The sequence below is a fragment of the Jaculus jaculus genome, chromosome 7 (genome assembly GCF_020740685.1).
Source record: "Jaculus jaculus isolate mJacJac1 chromosome 7, mJacJac1.mat.Y.cur, whole genome shotgun sequence".
Lineage (NCBI taxonomy): Eukaryota > Metazoa > Chordata > Mammalia > Rodentia > Dipodidae > Jaculus > Jaculus jaculus.
Window position 1 is genome coordinate 42,673,374 of NC_059108.1, and position 21,517 is coordinate 42,694,890.

Here is a 21,517-nt window from a genome sequence, read left to right on the forward strand (position 1 = left end):
CTCTCCAGCCCACTAATAGTATTTTCATTAGAAGACTGCTGTCTCGTATAAAGATTGAGAACTTAAGTTCTTAGATTGAGTTTGTCTTTAACATAAGTTCTTATTCTGTTTATGTTAAGGTTTTTGTCTTTCATATTTAACATACTGATAACAGAATGTAATTTCTTTCTTTGTTAATCATAGCAATACCACAGTCAACTGAAAACAAAAATAAAAATGTCACTATTAATAACTATAGAAACTTTATTTGTACATGAATATTCACCTATGTTTTAAGTATGTACATATGTATTAGCCCCCTCCCCCTTTTTTTGGAGACAGGGTCTCATTTCATAGCCCTAGGTGGCCTGTAACTTGCTAAATAGACCTGGCTGGCCTTGAACTTCATGTTCCTCCTCGTCTCTGTCTCCTCAGTGCTGGTGTTACAGGCATGTGCCACCATACCTGTCTCACACATTTATTTACTTACATTGGTACAAATTCTTGGTCTCAGCTTTTGTGGGTAGAAGTACTTTATGTATATATGACCATAGGATACTAGACTTCTTCAAGACAGTGAGGTATAGGTTAACATTGGCTTGTAAGGGTTGGGGAAGAGGAGGAAAGTTCTTATACCAATGTTGATCTGTATATTTTATCTTTTCTCATCTGAAGTTGTATTGTATTTTTCAAGCAGTATCTGTTCTCAGTGGTTTGTTGTTCTTACTCTCATAGTCAGTACTACTAGATTTATGTGTTATATGTGAAAAAATAGGGTACTCATGTTGAATGACTGGGTTTTCCCCCCTTCCGTTTGTGAGCCTGGAGGTCAAGCTCAGGGCTTCATGTATGCTAGCCCTCACTTATTGAGCAGCATTCCTCAGCCCAGTGATCCAAGATTTAAGGAACTACTGCATATTAGAAAATGGGTCCAGCTCACAGCTCTCAAGGGGCAGAAAAGTACCTACTTTAATATGCCAGATGAGCCCATTGTAATTTGCTAATGCTTGCAAGGAATGCTGTCGAAGCCTCATTGACTTGTGGTGGATTGTGTTGGTCATCTTCAGTTACAGTTGTCTACAAAGGTCTGGTACTGATAGAAATGCTTAGCACAGTTGCTTTCTGAAGGGGATGTATCTTTGATCCTTTTTCATTAGGACTGTAACAAATCTTAAAAGTTATCTCCTTATGCTCAGGCTGAATTATATTTCTAAAAGTCTGTGTTGATAGTTGTACTGATATTGTCTATGCTTCAGAATGACTTATGTGTTTCCAGGACATTTTCAGATCTCAGTTGATTAGCAAAGCCTTTATCCTAAGTTGGGTGTGAGTTACTGGTCTTTGACGCATGATGAGTTACCATATAGGTAGAGATTACTGATTTTTATGAGAGAGACAGAGAGAGAGTGTTCCAGGGCCTCCAGCTACTGCAGATGAATTCCAGATGCATGTGCCACCTTGAGCATCTGGCTTATGTGGGTTCTGGGAATTGAGCCTGGCTTTGCAGGCAAGTGCCTTAACCACTAAGCCATCCCTCCAGCCTGATTACTGAGTTAAAATTTTTTTTTTTCTATCTGGGTGTGGTGGCATATGCCTTTAATCCTAGCACTCAGGAGGTATAGGTAGGAGGATTGCTGTGAATTTGAGGCCAACTGGGACTAACAGAATGAGTTTCAGGTCAGCCTGGTTTATAGTGAGACACTACCTCAAAAAACAAACAAACCAAAAAAACCCAAAACCCAAAAACATTTTCTCTAAGTTGAATACAGAGACTAAAATGTTTTGTTAAATGTGCTACTAACTTATTTTAGTGACAGATCAAACTGGCCTTTTTTGTTGTTGTTGTTGTTTTAAAGTAACCAGAGACACAAACTCATTCATCAGAAAGTCTTCAGAACTTATGTCTTTGTAGGCCAATATTGGTTGCATGTATTTTTTTTTAAACCTATATACTTTCACTTTTCTGGTGAAGAGTGTATTTTAAAAATATTTTTTTGGTTTATTTTTATTTATTTATTTGAGAGCAGCAGAGGGAAAGAGGCAGACAGAAAAAGAGAATGGGTACACATGAGCAATCAGCCACCACAAATGAACTTCAGATGCATGTGCCAAGAGCTGAGAAGCTTTTGCAATTAATAATTAAATACTGTATTCTTGCTTCATTACAAGAAATGCTTTTTTAGATATATACCACTTTTTTTTTTTTAAAAAAATGGGTATAATGCTTGGCAGAAAAATACATTTTTGTCATGATTAAGAAGTTGTTGTTGTTGTTGGTGGTGGTGCATGCCTTTAATCCCAACATTCAGGTGGCACAGGTAGGAGGATTGCTGTGGGTATACAGATTGCCTAGGACTGTAGATTGAGTGCCAGGTCAGCTTGGGCTAGAGAAAGACTCTCTCTCAAAACAAACAAGCAAGCAAATAAATAAATAAACAAAACAAACAGCTTAAGAAATTGGGGACTGGTTAGTCTCCCAGATGCCCATGTAAGCCATTTGCTTGCAGCAGCAAGAGGTCTTGCTGCTTATACACATGTGCAGACAGATAAATAAAAAATTTAAAAAAAGTAGGCTAACTGGTCATCCTGTTTGGTGACTGCTCAAGATATGCTGCACCTGGCTTTATGTAGATGCTGGGCTCCAGAACTCAGGTCCTCATGCTTCTTGCTGACTAGCCAGCTATCTTCTTAGCCCTGGCTCATTATATTAATTTCACATTTAGAAAGGACAGTGGAATCATTATTTTGCACAATACTTGCTCAGATGTTTTGATCATAATTGAACTTACTTTTGACACATTTTCATGTATGTGTTGAAGTGTCACAACTGGCCATCTTCCCAGAGGAACATGAATTTAGAAACCCTTGTGAACTGTCACTGTCAGTCACTGTTAGTTTAATCTAAGAGTCTGTGTTGGACTACATAGAAGAGTTATTTTGGCACTAAGCTATAATTTATTTTGAAATAAATTATACTTTTAAAAGAATAACTTTATATTCCTATATTCATACAACTGAATATGAAAACCTGTGATGTATAAAGTGATAGTTGAATTGTGAAGTGGATGGATTTATGCTCCCGAAAGTTAAAAGCAGTTGTTTGACCTGCTCTCCTAGACAGAGCTTACAGGCTTAGTAGGAACTGTGGTCACTTTTGTTCAGTTGGCTCTCTTGGGATATTTAGCCAACATCTAAGCTTTTCACCCAGTTACTGACATCCATGCAAGCGTAATTAAAAGTGCTTATAAAGCATTCATCTGCTTCTGTGTGGAGGTATAAAGGTAGGTAGACTAACATTTCAGCCTGTATCTTTATATTAAGGATGATTTTACCCATGGCAGTATGAGAATTCACCTTAATTGCTCCTGGGAAATGGTGCAAACAGCAGTCTTCCCAGCACTTACTTTTCCTACACAGCTGGATAGTCATGGTGGTTCAAATGAGGGTTCCAAACGCATTAGGTTTAGTGGGACAGGCTTTGAGAGAAACGGTACTAAACCAGTCACTGATGAGTGAGCTGGCTGTTTTTCTTAGTGTATAAGTTCTTTTTGTTTGCTGTAAGTCACATAAGAATTATAAAAATGGGGCTGGAGAGATGGCTTAGCATGTGCTTACATGCAGAACCTGATGACCCGAGTTTGATTACCTAGTATCCATGTAAAGCCAGATACACAAAGTGGCGCATGCATCTGGAGTTCATGTGCAGTGGCTGGAGGTCCTGGCATACCTGTTCATTCTGTCTCTCTCTCTTCTATCTCTCTCTTCTTGCAAATAAATAAATAAAAATATTAACAAAAGAATTACAATAAAAGGTGCTTTTGTAAAGATCTTTAGTCTCATCTCAACAAATGATATTACCCCAGCTTACACTTTGGTATATAGCTCTGTTATTGCATGTCTAGTTCTTTGTACTTTGAGCTATCTGCATTGACATTGATGAAACAGGGTTGTGTGTAGGCCAGAGGACAATCTCAGATTTCATCTTCAGGAACACCAACTACCTTTTTTTTTTTTTTTTTTTTAAAAAATATTTATTTATTTGAGAGAGAAAGAACAAGCGGGGGGGGGGGGGAGAGAATGGGTGCACCAGGGCCTCCAACCACTGCAGATGAACTCCAGATGAATGCACCCCCTTGTGCATCTGGCTTATGTGGGTCCTGGAGAGTTGAATTGGGTTCCTTTGGCTTTGCAGGCAAATGCTTTAACCGTTAAGCCATCTCTCCAGGCCCCAACTACTTTCTTTTTATGTGCATGAGATATATATATATATATATATATATATATATATATATATATATACATATATATATATATATACACACACATACATATGTATACATATATACATATATATAGAGAGAGAAAGAGAGAGAGAGAGATTGACAGTGAGTGTGAGTTGGCGTGCCAGGGCCTCCAGCCACTGTAATTGAACTCCATACATGTGCACCAGTTAGTGCACATGTATGTGTGTGCTTGTGTCACCTTGTGCTTCTGGCTTATGTGGGACCTGGAGAGTTGAACATGGGTTCTTAGGCTTTGCAGGCAGGTGCCTTAACCTCTCCATCTCTCCCTCTCTCCATCCCCTAATTACCTTGTTTGAGACAGGCTCTCTAATAATTCACCAGTTAGGCTAGACAAGCAGGCAGAGAGTCCGAGGCTTCTCCTGTCTTTAGCTTCCCAGTGCTGGGATGACAGGCATGTGTGCTACTCCTGGTTTTTGTGGGCTCTAGGGATTGAACTCAAGTCTTCGTGTTTGCAGAGCAAGCACTTCACAGACCGAGCTATATCCCCAGACCCCCCCCAAATTTCTATTTCTTTTAAAAAAAATAGTGACTTTTTTTAAAATAAAAAGGTTGCACACAAAGACCCCCCTCTCCCTTGCCCCAGTTCTGCTGAGGGTCTTTGGTGGAGTTGTGGTATTCATTATGGGGACCAAGAGAGGCCTCCGTCTGTCTCTGGGGGAAATGGAGAAACACGGTGTCCAAGGCCATTACCACTCACCCTGAGGCTTTTACAGGTTTTCTGCCCCCTCTTCTGTGATGCTCCCTGAGCCTTGGTAGGCAAGATAGAGTCCAGAGTTAGTGATTTATTCCCGGAACACTCTGGATCTCTGTTTTTATTAGGTTTGAATGGCTACAGGGAAATTTGCCATTTCCCTGGTTTTCAGGCTAGCTATGCGAACAGTATTAATGGTTTCACTTCCCCCAAAGTGTATTTCTTCTCTTCCTTTTTTTGGGGGGTTGGGGGGCTGTATTCCCTGTTTTCTCCTTGTGGTGTTGGAACCTCTTACTGATTCTGAAGCTTGCTTTTCGTGAGCTCTAGTGATTTCTTCCCATTGGACTGGGTTACAGACATGTGTGACCATGCTGAGCTGTTTGTATATTCTGGAATTCATATTTGGGCTGTCTTGGGCCCCCTCAAGCCCTCATGGTCGTACAGGGAGTGCACTTAAACCTTGAACCATCTCTCCAGTCCTCTTGTGTGTTTGTTGTGGTATGTATGTGTGCATGTCCATGCATGATATATGAACATGTGTGTACAGATGTGTACCTCTCCTTACACACACGGGCAGAGACCAGATGAGGACATCCAGTGTCTTCTACTCCTGTTCTACATTACCTTCCTGAGACAGTGTCTCTTACTATATTCGGAGCTCACTCTTTGTTGATTGGACTGGCTGACCAGTGAACCACTATGGTTCTCTTGTCTCCACCCCCTCAGTGCTAGGGTATAGGCATGAACTTTATGTGGGTACTGAGGAATCAAACCTAGACCATCAGGTTTTGTAAGAAGGTGCCTTTAACTGTTGAGCCATTTTTCCAGCCTTTATGTTGACCTTTTTATGTGTTTACATTTTATTGTGAACTTCAGACTTTTTTTTTTTTTTTTTTTTTCAAGGTAGAATTTCACTGTGGTCCAGGCTGACCTGGAATTAACAATGTAGTCTCTGAGTGGCCTTGAACTCTCAGCGATACTCCTACCTCTGCCTCCTGAGTGCTGGGATTAAAGGCGTGCTCTTGGGAAATTATTTTTAACAAGTAAACAGCAAGCCATACAATTCTCAAAATGAGAAGTGATGTTTATTACTGCAGATCATAGTTTTGCCTTTTAAGCCTTTTGTGGTTTATAGCCCAGTGCATTGCTTTCACAGAAGGAAGGCATTTGTATGTAGGGTGCCGGAGCCTGCGGGCTGAAAGGGTTCGAGCCTGAGGGGGAGTGAGGATTAAGGAAAGACAGAAGAAAGACAGAAGAAAGCTAGGCCTCCAGTCCAGGGCTGAAGCAAGGATTCAAGCCAGGACTGAAGACACTGTTTATTTCACAGCATTCCTTTTTATATCTTTTTACAAACAGTTTTTCCATGGACAAAGATTTTATGAGCTTCACACAAGTTTCTATCAAAAAAACCTTCCTGGGCTGGAGAGATGGCTTAGCGGTTAAGCACTTGCCTATGAAGCCTAAGGACCCCGGTTCGAGGCTCAGTTCCCCAGGTCCCACGTTAGCCAGATGCACAAGGGGGCGCACACATCTGGAGTTCATTTGCAGAGGCTGGAAGCCCTGGCGCGCCCATTCTCTCTCTCTCTCCCTCTATCTGTCTCTCTGTGTCGGTTGCTCTCAAATAAATAAATAAATAAAAATTAAAAAAAAAATCTTTAAAAAAAACCTTCCTGTTACAGAGTTTTTGTACTTTAATCAATTCTCAGTACAAAAGACTATTAAGGCCAGCCAAATGGCTGAATATACATAATCGTGCTTACATGTAGGTGCTAATGTCTTACTGCCAATGGCTTCCTGACACTGAATATACATAATCTTGCTTACATGTAGGTGCTATAGTTTTGCTAAAGCCTTGCTATAGTTTTGCTAAAGTGTTGCTGCCGAAAGCCCAGAGCTATGGATACAAGTCCAGCCAAAATGGCTCCCGATTATAGGGTTTGATTCTTTTGGATAATACTTACTGATCACCATCCAGCACATTACATATTTTGTTTCTGTTTTGTCTTCTGGCCTTTCTTCTCCATGGTTTTGTAAATTTCATGAGGAAGGGGTTATTTTGTTCATTTTACATATTCTTGCACCTTTAAAATTTAGCATAGTCTCTACTAGAGCTTCTGTTTGAAAAATATTTATAAGAGTGAAAAGAGAGAGAAAGAACATGAACTTCAGATGCATATGCAGTTTGTTCGGCTGCCTTTATGTGGGTGGGAATTGGACCTGGTCTGGCTCTTTCAATCTGCTGAGCCATCTCTCCAGCCCTGTAGCAGGGCTTCTTAAAGTTTTTCAATTTGCAACTCCTTTACAAAAGGAGAAATTCTTATGCAAATGTTACATTTACAAATCAGACTTTTACTGGTAATCATAAGGAATTTTATTTAAAGTGGTTCTTTGGTGTAAATATAATTTCCACATTTGCGGACTGCTGAGATGAGGTGCTCTATCTTTACATTAAGCTTTGGCTGAACGTCTGACCCACAGAGTGTTGCACCTCTTCAGTCTTTCAGCTTTGGGGTGAACAGTGCTAACAATGCTGTTTTGTAGAACTACTTTGTACAAAATGGTAGAAAGTGTGGGTTTGCAAATCAATCAATAAATAAATATTTAAAACAACACAGTGGGTGATTACTTTTCAGTTGTTTTAGGGTTGCAAGGCAATTAAAACTTTTTCCTATTCAGACTCTTCTACATGGCTTTCCTGTCTATCAGACGAGTAGATTTCCTCTGTTCTTCTCCAGGCAACACTTATCTGCAAGGGAAGCGTTTTAAAGCCTTAAAAAACTGAAACGTTTCTCTTGTAATAGTTGCATGTAATATTGGTGCACTGTCTGAGTGGTGGGTGCAAGTACTTGACCTTGCAATTGAGTGTCTGCTTACCGAAGCAGAGAGCATGGTCTTTCTCCCAGGATAACTGAATGAATTAATCAGTGCCTGTGTGCACAGTGTCTGGGTATATGTTAAGGTTAGTCATATTTTTATGCAGCTTAGCTATAATTTATGTGAATGCATAGTATTTTGTTAGTAATTCCAGTTTTTCTCCATACTGTCAGGTGGTAGATGCACATGGATATGTATTTTTGGTACTCTTGCTTACATATCTCCTGAGGCTTTCAAGAGATGAAAGCTTTCATCTGTAATACCTTCAGTAGCAGTGGACACTTAACCACTATCCCTCTCCTGTGTCAAGAACATACAGAAACAACTGTCACATAAAAAGTCTGAAATGTGAAAATCATGATCAGACTACCCAAATAGGCTTTCTGTCAAAACTAGTACCTGTTTATTCTTAACATTTGAAGTTTGTACTTGGCTACTTTTCTAAATTTAAGAAAATTTGTAGCACACACCATACTTTTGTATTACCTCTTTTTTTAAAAAAATTATTTATTAGAGACAGAGAGAAGGAGGAGAGACAGAGAGAGAGAGAGAGAGAGAGAGAGAGAGAGAGAGAGAGAGAGGGAGAGAGAGAGAATGGGTGTGCCAGGGCCTCTAGCCACTGCAAATGAACTCCAGATGCATGTGTCACCTTCTTTATATGACTTATGTAGGACCTGGAGAATCGAACCTGGGTCCTTAGGCTTTGCAGGCAAGTGCCTTAACCACTAAGCCATCTCTCCAGGCCCCCCCTTTGTTTTTATTTGTTGTTTTTGCTATTGGGGTTTGAGCCCAAGGTCTTGGGTGTATTATGCACACACTGTACCACTGAGCTAAACTACCAGCTCTGTAGCATGATTTAATGATAAGGTACTAAGATGGTGACTGGCAACATTGTCTGTGGGATGGGGAGAACTTGTGGACTTTCTGGCATGGCACTGTAGATGTTTTGGAATTTGGTCGTTCCTGTGTTGGGAGGCTGTCCTAGGCATGGTTTACTCACTAGCTACCCATACACAGCACCCTCTCTTCCCCAGGCATGGCCAAATGTCCTGTTTGGGGAAGAACAATCCTTGGTTGAGAACCATCCATCTATACCTACTGATTTGAACGAGGCTATTTGAGCTACAGGGCTTAAAGTACCATTATCTTTTAAAAATATTTTATTTTTATTTATGACAGAAAGTGAAAATGAGTGTGCCAGCTTCAGCCACTACAAACGAATTCCAGATGCATGCACCACCTTGTACATCTGGCTTACATGGGTATTGGGGAGTTGAACTTGGGCCCTTTGGGTTTGCATGCAAGCACTTTTACTGCTAAGCCATCACTCCAGCCCCAAATTACCATTATTTAAAAAATATATATATTTTATTTGAGAGAGAGAACGAGGCAGAGAGAGAGAGAGAGAATGGGCATGTCAGGGCCTCCAGCCACTACAAACGAACTCCGTATGCATGTGCACCCTTGTGCATCTGGCTTACATGGGTCCTGGTGAATCAAACCGGGATCCTTTGGCTTTGCAGGCAAACACCTTAACCACTAAGCCATCTTTCCAGCTAGGATTGTGTTGGAGGGATGGCTTAGCAATTAAGGCATTTTCCTGAAAAGCCAAAGGACCCAGGTTCTATCCTCCAGGACCCATGTTAGCCAGATGCACAAGGGGCGCATGACTCTGGAGTTCGTTTGCCGGGGCTGGAAGCCCTGGTGCATGCTCCCTTTTCTCTGTCAAATAAATAAAAATAAAACATTTAAAAAAAAAAGTTAGGATACACATAGGACAGAGAGCATGCAATTTTTGTTTTCTGGGGCTTGGATTATTTCTCTTAGTATAATTTTTTAAATTTCATTTTACTTCAGATTTCATAGCTTCATTTTTCTTTACAGCTGAGTAAATGTCTATTGTATATGTGTGCCACATTTTCATTATCCAGTCATCAGCTAGCTGGTGGACAGGTTGATTTTATGTCCTCATTTTGTTGTAAGAGGTTAAAAGTTTTAGATTTATGCCTTTCTCTCTGGGAAGATATCTCAATGGTTAAAGACACTTGGTTATAAAGCCTGCTATTCAACTCCTAAGCTATCCATGTAAACCAGACACAAAAAGTGGTACAAATGTCTGGTGTTCCTTTGCAGTAGCAAGAGGCACTGCCCCATCTCTTGCCACATGTGCAAATGAAAACCAATTTTAAAAACTGGATATCTAAAGCAACAGTATCCAGTTCAATAGCCACATGTGGCTATCTAAACTTAATTGTAATTAAAATTAAACATTCAGTTCCTTGCTTGTGCCATCCACATTTCAGGTATGACTAGTCACATGTGACCACTCACTACTTATGATTCAGTGGTACTTGGGAGCCATCCTGCCTGACAAACATCACATCACACTGACTGTTTCATATGTACAGATCATGTAGTCCTTGAGAGGCTCAGAGCTTATCAGAGCTTGATGTTTTTCTCCATAATTGTCATGTGCCTACCCATTAATTTCTCTTTAAAGCTTTGATTGTGGGAGACTCTCCTTATATGGATTAAGATTCTGATAATTGTGTCTCTTGTTTGACTTCTCTGGCTTTATTTAATTGTCTTTTTCCCCCCAGACAGTGCAGTGCTTGCTAGACAGTGGTGCTGATATTAACAGGCCAAATGTATCAGGAGCCACTCCATTGTACTTTGCTTGCAGGTATGATGTTTTATATTTTCAGATGTACCCTTAAAGAATGTTGTATAGTGACTGTAATTGTACACACAGATATCTGTATGTTTTCTAATGCTTTTGTTTGCCTGCAAACTCATTGCCTTCATGTGAGATGATAAATAATGTTTTGTTACTTCATTACAGAAAAGAAAGTATTTTCTGTCATCGTCATCGTTATTTGTGAGGCAGAGTTTGCTCTGTAGCCTATGCTGTCATCAACTCTGGGTCCTTCTCCCTCAGCTTCCCAAATGCTGGCATCATGAGTGTGAGCCATCATGCCTGGAAGGCTCTGTTACCTTTAATTGCCAGTGTTTTTATGGTATAGGTTAGAGCTTTATTATTTACTTGACTACTTCATGTTTAGGATAAATCAATAATGTAGCAATTCCCATACTTCACTTTATGAAGTACCAAGTTTACTTTAGAACCATGTCTTTTTTTTCTTTGCATAACTTTAAAAAATATTGACTCATTCCATTAGTTCTGTATTTCTGTTTTCATCCTTCTGTTTTGGTTCTTTGTCTTGAATTGCATATTTGTTTACTTACTCATTCATGTAAACAGGAAACATTTAGCTAGATCTCACTGTGTATCCTGTGTTGTTATAAGCATTGGTGGTAGAGTAGTAAATAGGGTTTGAAAGTGTAGCTCAGTAGCAGGACATTTGCCTACTCTGCACAAGGTTCTGTTTGGATCCCCAGTACTGGAGGGCTTAAAAAAAAACAGCTACAATGTCATCAGCAAAAAACAGAACTCAGTCCCTAAGGAGCCATATAATAATTCTATACATGCACTCACACCCACACATCCATGTATACTTGTAATATGTTACATATATGTAATTTTCAATTAAGAGCAGTGCACAAAATACTATAATAATTCTATGAAAAAATTTTCAGTTGTGTATGTGCATATGCAGGAGCACCAGGGCTTCTTGCTGCTGCAAGCGGAGTCTATGCGTATGCACTACTTTTTTGTGTCTGGTTTAATATGAATACTGTGGAATTAAATCCAGGTCAGCAGGCTTTGCAAGTAAGCACTGTTAACTGCTGAGCAATTACCCTATCCTCTAATAATTATTTCTGATTTGAATTATAGATCTTCTGCATCCCAGTATCTCTTGGTATTGGTTCTAGGACAATTCTTTCAACCCCTGATACATACCAAAATATAAAACTCAGATCCCTTATATAAAATGTCAAATCATTTCTAAATAATCTTTGAATATCCATCCATATAGCTTAGGCATCTCTTATTTATACAAAATATGAATGCTATGTAGATAGTTATGATGGTGTTTTGTTTAGAAGTACATGGGGTACATGTGCAGTCCTGGAGGCCTGATGGCATTTTTAGTTTGCTTGTTGACTCTGTTGATAAGGAACCCAATGTGGACTACTAACTCTGTGACAATTATTCACGTAGGGTCTTAGATTTGGAGGTCTCCAGAAACTTCTGGTGGTTTGTCTTCTTTTATATCATCTATTGGAGGTTTGTTTTCTACGGCGATTTTGCCTTTCTCTCACTAGGCTTCGGGTTCAGATCATCTATCTGCACTTTTCTTAGGAGCAGTCCACAAAATGGCATAGTTATTCTTCTCTTTGACTTAAATTAAGGGAATTGTAAAAATTATTTAGTTTTTTTTTTTTTTTTTTTTTTTTTTTGAGGTAGGGTCTCACTCTGGCTCAGACTGACCTGGAATTAACTATGTAGTCTCATGTTGGTCTCGAGCTGACAGCGATCCTCCTATCTCTGCCTTCCAAGTGCTGGGATTAAAGGCGAGCGCCACCACGCCCAGCTTATTTAGGTTTTTAGATCCAAGAGGGCTTTAAATACAGGAACTTTTTGATTTTTGACTTGCAGATCTAGTCTGAATCCATCTATTTTCTTTTTTCAACAAATTTTTATTTATTTATATATTTGAAAGAGAGAAAGAGGGAGGGAGGGGAAGAAAGAAAGAATAGGCACACCAGGGCCTCCAGCCACTGTAAATGAACTCTAGACTCTTGTGCCACCTTTTACATCTGGCTAACATGGGTCCTGGGGAATTGACCTGGGTCCTTTGGCTTTGCAGGCAAACGCCTTAACTGCTAATAGAACAGACATTTCTTTCTAGCTCTAGATCTGAGGGTCCACCAGACTGGCTTATATCATTTCTTAGAAGTCTTAGAGAATCTCAGATATTAACATTTCTTCTTCAAACCTTTCTTTTGGTTTCCTTATTATAATCAAAGGAACCCTTGTCCTTCTACTTATTTAAAACACAAACTAGACCATTATTTTTTAATTCTCTCTCTACCCTTCAACATGAAACATCTTAGTGAGTTCTATAAATTATCCCTTCAGAATTGTTTTGGGCCTCTAGGCTATCCAGCTCATTGAAAGTGAATTTGTTTCCTCCTGCCCACAGCACTACATACAGTGTCTTAACCCACCTCCTGCCCATGACACTACAGTGTCTAACCCACCTCTCACCCATGGCATTACACTGTCTAACACACCTCCTACCCACAGCACTACAGTGTCTAACCCATTTCCTTCCCACACCACTGCAATATCTAACCTGTCTCTTTGCCCAAGGCACTGCAGAGTCTAACTCACCTCCTGCCCACAGCACTGCAGTGTCTAACCCACCTCCTGACTCCTTCGTTGCTTCTTCAGCAAAGTGTTCCTTTGGAAAAATGAATTATCTCTTGTCCCTTTGTGTTTAAGCCTTGTATTTAGAACTTTTCCATGCCTTGTTGCATTGAACTAAGACTCAGATTCTTTTGAGCCTGTGAGACTCACTCACCCTAGCTTTGTGTAGCCTTTGGTGCTCTTTGAAGTTCCCTGGATGTGAGCTGTAGTACACCCTTTCTATACGGTGTTTTTGGTTTTGCTTGAGAGGCTCTTTGCTAGGTTTTTATTGTGGCTGACTTTATTCTTCATGTCACTGTTACTTAATTTTGTTTCCTTTTCTTAAAAAATATTTTTATTTATTTATATGAGAAGGTGGGCGGGGGGGAGAATGGGCATGCCAGGGCCTCCAGCCACTGTAAATGAACTCCAGACACATGTGCCACCATGTATATCGCCTTACGTGGGTTCTGGGAAATTAAACCTGGGTCCTTAGACCTTGCAGGCAAGCGCCTTAACTGCTAAGCCATCTTTCCAGCCTTTCCTTTTTTTTTTTTTTTTTTTAATTGAGGCAGGACTCACTGTATAGCCTTATTTATGTTGAGGCAGGGTCTCACTCTATCCCTGACAGATCTGGAACTCAGGTGATTTTCCTACCTCAGCCTCCCATGTGCTGGGACTAAAGATGTGTGCCACCATGCCTGGCTGACATTTACTCTTGAGCTGTGGTGTTTGCAGTTGAAAAACTGAAGAGAAAACTCTTTCTTTGTGTATTTATCTTTTTTGAGGTAAGGTCTCATTCTATCCCAGGCTGACCTGGAATTCACTCTGTAGTCTCAGGGTGGCCTGAAACTCATGGCGATCCTCATACCTTGGCCTCCTGAGTGCTGGGATAAAAGGTGTGTGCCACCATGCCCGGCCCTGAAAGAGAAACTTTTAAGGAAAAGCTTTAGACAAATGAAATTTAGCACAGTTTATTTACACAAAGGCTAGTATGTTAATGGCAAGCACTCAGAGCCAGAAGTGATTCAGGGATCCCTGCTACCCAGATGAAGGTGAGGAGTTTTGTGCCTGCCTGCCTGCCTGCCTGCAACTGAGTATCTGCCTTACTCAGCCTGGAGGTGATGAGTTGGCTGCCTGTAATTGACAGAAGCCTAATCTGTGGACATGGAGGAAAAACAAACTCAAATTTAGTTTGTCTCACTGTGCACCTTACCACACAGATGACTTCTGTCACTCTTAAGTGTGTGGGGATCCCTCCCATCAGGTGAGCCAGAGTGAATTCTGCAGCAGCCACTAGCTGCTTCCTGTGCTCAGTTCTGACTTTTCCTGGCAAGTAACGCTGTCCCCACAAGCTGTGGGCTCAATTCTGACTGACTGCCCGCCTTCCACCTCTGCATTTCTGCCCAACTGCATGCAGCTGTAGTTCCCAAGACTCCCTCTTTGGGTTTAATTCTCTAGAGCAGCACCCTGAAATCAGAAACACTGAATGAGCATACTACTAGTTTATTATAAAGAATATTTTTAAAAATTAAACATTTTTCTTATAATTTCCATATATATATATATATATATATGAATGATGTGTTCTGATTACATTCATCCCCTATTATTATAGCTGTTGTCCCCTTCCACTCTTACCGAGCCCTTCTGCAGGAAACTTTAAAGAATGCGTACAGATGTCCATTGGACTAGGTCTGGTACAGAGCTTCAATCCTGTAGACCTGAGCTGCACCGTCTTTCTAGCATGCACACAGGTTCTTCGTCACCTTCCTGCAAGGCTCCCTTTGCTCCGCTCACTAGACACTTTCCAAATGCCAGAAGTTTGGGTTTTTAGGGAGACCTCATTGCATAGGCATGATTGAAACATGTGGAGATGGAATTGGTTGAAGAGTATGATCTAGTGGGGAAACTTGGCTTCTCTGTACAGTAGTCTTTTTTCCTGGGAAAGGGGCACTTCCAAAAAAGGGGAACTTGTGATCCATCAGGCAAGACAGATTAAAGGACTTTTTAAAATGGCCAGCTCCAAGAGAGAAAGATGGGGAAATGTTAGAGTAGTACATCTTTAGCTTCTGTAACTTGTCTTGGGAAAGAAAAACAACAGTTTCCATAGCCAGCCTTGGAGAACAAAAAAACAGGTTAAAGAAAGGCATTAGAACATTAGAGAAGGTTTGGTTTCTGAGGACTAAAGTGTCCCAGCACTCTAACAAAACCTGTCCCTTTCTTTTATTCTGTGTTACTGTCCAAAGCTGCTTCAAATATTTTCACCTTGTTCTAGTTACATGAGACATAGCATGGGCTAAAGGAGTTAAGCATGAGCTAGGAAGCATGGATGTAAACAAATGTATGTACATATATACATGCATATCCTATCATACCTGAGTTTTTGTCATAAAAGCACACCCCCTAATTTATATTTGTTTTGTTTATTTACTTAGTGTTATGTTGCAGTTACAGAGAAATTCCAAGCACAGAGAATGTTATAAGCTCATAACCCCTTGCTTACTTCAAAATAATTATTTTGTAACTCAGAATTGTCACTAAAGACAAAGGACTGAGAATGATCTTATGCCCTGTTATATTTTAAGGAAACGTGCTTTAGGTTTGTGGTTATTTTCTATAGTGTAGTCTTCTTTACTACTTGTCAAGTGCATAGTATCTAAAGTTAAAGTTGATAATATTTTTTACTGAGTTGTTGAATACATGCTATAAGACAGCTACCATGTGTGGTACTGTGGGGAAAGTCTATAGTTAAAACATTGACAGTTTCATTGGAAAGGTTGAACACGTGGTTATATCAGCTAAAAGATTTGTTGTTAAATGGGATGGTCATGTGTAAGCTCACATGTCTTCTGGTAGAGGCAGCACTGTCTTCTGAAACAAGTTGCTGGTTATTTTCCACTTGGTTTTCATTTTTGGGCATGATGAGGAGCAGGACATAAGTTCCAGTCACAATTAACTATGTGATATTTTGGCCAATACCACCAGCTTAATGATAAATGGTGCTTGATGACAACTTCTGAGCAGGTGCTGTGGCTCTTAGCTGTTTTCCTAGCACTTGAGAGATTGAGACAAGAGGATTGCTGTGAGTTTGAGGACAACCTGGGTTACATAGTGAGTTCTAGGCCAGCCTGGCATACAGAAAAAGACCCTTCTTATGCACTAGTATAGCTCATTATGATTGTTTTCAGAAGGACTGCTGGTTTACTTTTTTTTTTTTTTTGATTTTCTGTTTTTTCTGCAGTCAGATACTGTTCTCAAGTTAGTTTTGGTTTATTGTATTTTTATTAAGCAAGGTGATCAGATAGCATCAAAGCATCAAGTGAGTAATAAAATCTATTGCAGCTTCTTTCTGGCACTAGATTTATAGGTCCTCATCATTTTAATTGCTTCATTTTTGGTTATAAATTATTCCTTATACGGTGGTACTTTGCTTGAAATAAAATGAATGGCATTTAATTTTATTTAAATTCTGACATGTATATAACCTTTCTTTTTGTAAAATACGATCCTTTGTGGGCGTGCTTACTGAGGGGAGAGTCCTGTCTGTGCAGCACATATGGGGTCCTGGCTTCACCTGTTGGCTGCAGTTGCCAACATCATCTGAAAGTTGCTAGATTAGATGGTTTCTCTAACAGCATAATTTCTTTGAATATTTCTTATGTTGTACTGTCCCTGGATTATAAATTTATTTTGTGTTATGCTTACCTAGAGTCAGAAGAGCTCACTGAATAATAAGGCCTACATTCAGTGTAGTTGTTGCTGTTCAAGTTGTTTTGGTCCTAGTCACAAGATTGGTAATTATTGCTTTTGCTAATGGAAGGGAGCAGTTAGAGAATGAGGCATGTGGGTAGGAAAATTGTTCATTACAGGCTCTATTGATCAGCTGTCATCAGAAGGTAAACTGAGTAGGTTGATAGTGGAGGTTGAAAGCTAGGTAGTATTTTTAAAAATATTTTTAATTTTTATTTACTTGATAGAGGGGACAGAGAAAGGTAGAGGGAATGGGCACGCCAAGGCTTCCAGCCGCTGCAAACAAACTCCGGATGCATGTGCTGCCTTGTGCATCTGGCTTATGTGGTTCCTGGAGAATCAAATCTGGGTTCTTTGGCTTTGTAAGCAAGCACCTTAGCTGCTAAGCCATCCCTCCAGCCCTGCTAGGTAGTATTTTTACTGCTAGCTCCAACTTAAACTCTTTCCTTTAGTTCTTTGATATTTCCCCTCCATTTTCTCTCTTTCTTACTAATAAGGCATCATAAAATATATTCTTGTTTTGAGTATTGAGTCTCTTTTGGTCTAGGAAGTCTAGAGACTTAGATGTGGTTAGTAGAAAATAAGGCCAGGCTATACCCAAGGAAGGGATTAAAAAGTGAGTGGAAGGAAAACAATTAGCTAGGAATATGGGAAGTATCCCAGAACATTATGACTTATCAGTAGTCATGTGCCTCAAATTCAACTTTAAGATTTAATGAGACTGGGGAGATGGTGCAGCAGGTCGTGTTTGCCATACACACATGAGGACCTGAGTTCAGATCCCTAGCACCCATGAGCAGTGTTGGCTGTGCTAACGTATGCCAGCCCTCCCTACACTGGGGAGGCAGAGACAGGAAAGGCAGGCTGGCCAGCTAGCTTATGAAGTCCAGATTCATGAAGAGACCCTGTCTCAAAATACGATGGAAAGTGATAGAGGAAGCTACTCAACATCTACCTCTGTTCTGTATATGTGTGCCACTCACACTGGAATATGTATACATATATGCACACCATAGAAATACATAGCAGACTTAACATTAAGAAACAATTTCATAATTACTGAGGATGTAGATCTTAATTTGATTTTTTAGTTGTTAATCTTCTGTTGCAATATTAACTATCCAAAATTTATAGATAATTTAAATTAAAAGATTACGTTTTAACTTTGCTCTGTTTCTCTGCAGTCATGGTCAGAGAGATACTGCTCAGATTCTTCTGTTACGTGGCGCCAAGTATTTGCCAGACAAGAATGGAGTAACCCCTCTGGACTTATGTGTGCAGGTACCTTCTCACTAGAACTTTGTGAGCCTCTTGGTAACAGAAACTGACAGGGTAAAGCTCTTTCTTTTCAAATGAGGAGGTTAGAGCAAAGGTGCTTGTCTGTAAAGATAGTCATCTTTAAAAGGCTCTGCTTTTAGAACTGACTAATTCTAAGTCTTGTTTTTAGGGTGGATATGGAGAGACTTGTGAAGTGTTAATTCAGTATCACCCTAGGCTCTTCCAGACTATTATACAAATGACACAGAGCGAAGACCTCCGAGAAAACATGGTACTAGAATTGTGATGTAGCTTGTAAATGAACGGCTTTACAAATGTGCTTAATAATTTATTTATTTTTATAAATATTTCATAACCTGAATGTGCTCGTCTGCCTGCTAGGTTAGTATGGATTACAGGAATCCCTTTGCAGCCATAGATTCAGCTAGTTGTCGATCAGAATAACCTCATATTGCATGTGTACCTAAAGTGTACAAATGTGTCATGTCATTATTCCTTAAGCAGCACAGTATAGCAAGTAGGTACATAGCCATTTGCATTGTTTGGGTATGATAAGTTATCTAGAAAAGATTTAATGTACACTGGAATATATGTACATATTACATATAAATACTTTTTCTGTTTTATATAAGGTGCTTGAACACATGGATTTTGGTACTCATAAGGATTCTGACAATCCCTAGGGCTATCAAGAGATAATTGCATATAATAATCAGTAAATTTAGTGAATTTAATATTTGTCCCTTTAAATCTTCTCATTGGTTCTTCAGTCTGTCCTTAAGATAACTATTCCCTGTGGACAGAGGAAAAGAATATAAGGAGGACTATTATGTTAGGGTTGGCAAGTCACTGGTTTTCTGAGAAGTGTTTTTCTGTTGGTCTTTGGTGTTGAGAATCAAAGCCAGAACCTCTTTCCAGCCCTTAACTGGGTATCTGTAATAGTTTAATTCTTAAAAACAGTTCTATTAAACTTTAGAAGTTTGGAATTAAATATCCATACATATATACTTGATAGTTTCTAAGATACGTGTCTTACTAGGTGAATAAAGAATTTTTTTTGGTGTGTGTGTGTGTGTGTGTGTGTGTGTGTGTGTGTGTGTGTGTATGTATGTATCTGTGTATATGTGCTTGTGTAAATGAGTGCATGTGCACATGCCACAGTGTGAGTATGGAAGTCAAAGGACAACTTTTGGGTCTGTCCTTCCTGGTCTACCTCATCAGAGACAGGGTTTCTCTGCTGCTGTTCTATTTTGTTGAGCTTACTGAGAGCTTCTGGGAAATTCTCCTGTCTCTGCCTTCCAGCTCTCCATTAAAGTGCTGGGATTACAGAAGCCTGTTACTGTTTCTGGTTGTTTGTGAAGGTCAGAGGATTGAACTTATGCACTTAGGCATGAGCTGTGAGTGTGTGAGTGTTTGATATATTGAGCCATCTCCCTAGCTCCTACCGTGTTATTTTCAACAAAATTTTCATGTCATTTTGTATCTAAATTGGCTCATAAGGGTTGGAGAGATGGCTTAGCAGTTGAGGCATTTACCTGCAAAACCAAAGGACCTCAGTTTGATTCCCCAGGACTCCTGTACGTCAGGTGCACACGATAGCGCATGCATCTGGAGTTTGTTTTTAGTGGCTGGAGGCCCTGGCATGCCCATTTTCTCTCTCTTCCTCTGCCTCGTTCTGTCTCTCAAATAAATAAATAAAAATAAAATAATTTAAATTGGCTCATAAATTTATGCAAAGTAAAAATGACTGTAAAGCTCCCAAGTTTAGGTAACTTAAAAAATTTATTTGTTGGAGAAAGAAAGAAAGAAAGTGGCAGAGAGAGAGAATGGCCATGCTAGGGCCTTCTGCCACTGCATATGAACTCCAGATGCATGTGCCACTTTGTGCATTGGCTTATGTGGGTCCTGGAGAATAAACCTGGGTACTTTGATTTTGCAGGCAAGCACCTTCACTGCTAAACCATCTATCCAGTCCTAGATAACTGTTTTTTTTTTTTTAATTTTATTTATTTATTTGAGAGCGACAGACACAGAGAGAAAGACAGATAGAGGGAGAGAGAGGGAGAGAATGGGCGCACCAGGGCTTCCAGCCTCTGCAAATGAACTCCAGATGCGTGCGCCCCCTTGTGCATCTGGCTAATGTGGGACCTGGGGAACCAAGCCTTGAACCGGGGTCCTTAGGCTTCACAGGCAAGCGCTTAACCACTAAGCCATCTCTCCAGCCCCTGTTTTTTTTTTAATTGACAACTTCCATAATTATAAGCAATAGCCATGATAATTCTCTCCTCCCCTCACTTTTCCCTTCGCAACTTCACCTCTTCATCATATCCCCTCCCCCTCTCAATCAGTCTCTCTTTTACTTTGATGTCATCATCTTTTCCTCCTATTATGATGGTTTTATGTGGGTAGTGTCAGGTACTGTGAGGTCATGTATATGCAGGCCAATTTCTGCCTGCATTGTTGCATTGTAAGGAGTCCTACCCTTCCTTTGGCTCTTACATTCTTTCTGCTACCTCTTCCGCAATGGACCCTGAGCCTTGGGAGCTGTGATAGACCTTATGTTACAGTGCTGAGCACTCCTCTGTCACTTCTCAGCACAGTGGTGCCTTTTGAGTTATCCCAGAGCTTTTTAAGATTACTAATAGGTACTTAAATTTTTGATAAAATTTAATAGTTTACCTTACTATGTCATTTTTTTTTCATTCATAAAAAATTAGTTACGGCAAGTTCTGGAGCATTTGTCTCAGCAAAGTGAAAGCCAGTACCTCAAAATCCTAACCAGCCTAGCTGAAGTTGCTACAACCAACGGCCACAAACTGCTTAGGTAAGAACCACGGCCTGTCAGGAGCAGTGGTGCTGACTTCACCTTCGGGGTCATTTATCTTGTTAGGTGTCTTTTGTCAGTGGTAGATCAAAGGTTGCTGACTTATCCCCTTTTTTTTTTTCATTTAAAAAGGCCAGCGTTATCAACTATTACTAGAGCCTTGAATCTGTAAAGAAACTGGAGCCTACTTCAGTGAATGGGGGTATATAGAATGATTACTAGTCATGTAGGCAAATATATATGAAAAAAATCCAGTAACTGGGTGTGGTGGCGCATACCCATAATCCCAGTACTTGGACGGTGGAGACAGGAGGATCAAGAATTCAAGCTCATCTTCAGCTACATAATTTATGGAACAATGATTACTACTGTATTCTCTTAACCACTCAGCTTTCTTTAGCAATTCTATTCAATATATAGTTTGTACATTTTTGTAAAGTAGGTCTCTGTGGAACTACTTTTAGATTCTTCTATAACCTTAATGCACTCTTTTTACTGAT

General features: G+C 39.9%; 1 protein-coding gene across 4 annotated transcripts in view; it reads left to right on the forward strand.

Moving 5' to 3' along the window:
* The window catches only part of Hace1 (HECT domain and ankyrin repeat containing E3 ubiquitin protein ligase 1), a 102,867-nt gene that overhangs the window by 22,838 nt on the left and 58,512 nt on the right, over nucleotides 1–21,517 (forward strand). For 3 of the 4 annotated variants that reach the window (XM_045154762.1, XM_045154761.1, XM_045154764.1), the window contains 4 exons: nucleotides 10,449–10,531; nucleotides 18,100–18,196; nucleotides 18,363–18,464; nucleotides 20,911–21,017. In XM_045154762.1, coding sequence (XP_045010697.1) covers nucleotides 10,449–10,531; nucleotides 18,100–18,196; nucleotides 18,363–18,464; nucleotides 20,911–21,017 — 389 coding nt within the window. The remainder of the gene's footprint in view (nucleotides 1–10,448; nucleotides 10,532–18,099; nucleotides 18,197–18,362; nucleotides 18,465–20,910; nucleotides 21,018–21,517) is intronic. The other variant, XM_045154763.1, reaches the window with a different exon arrangement.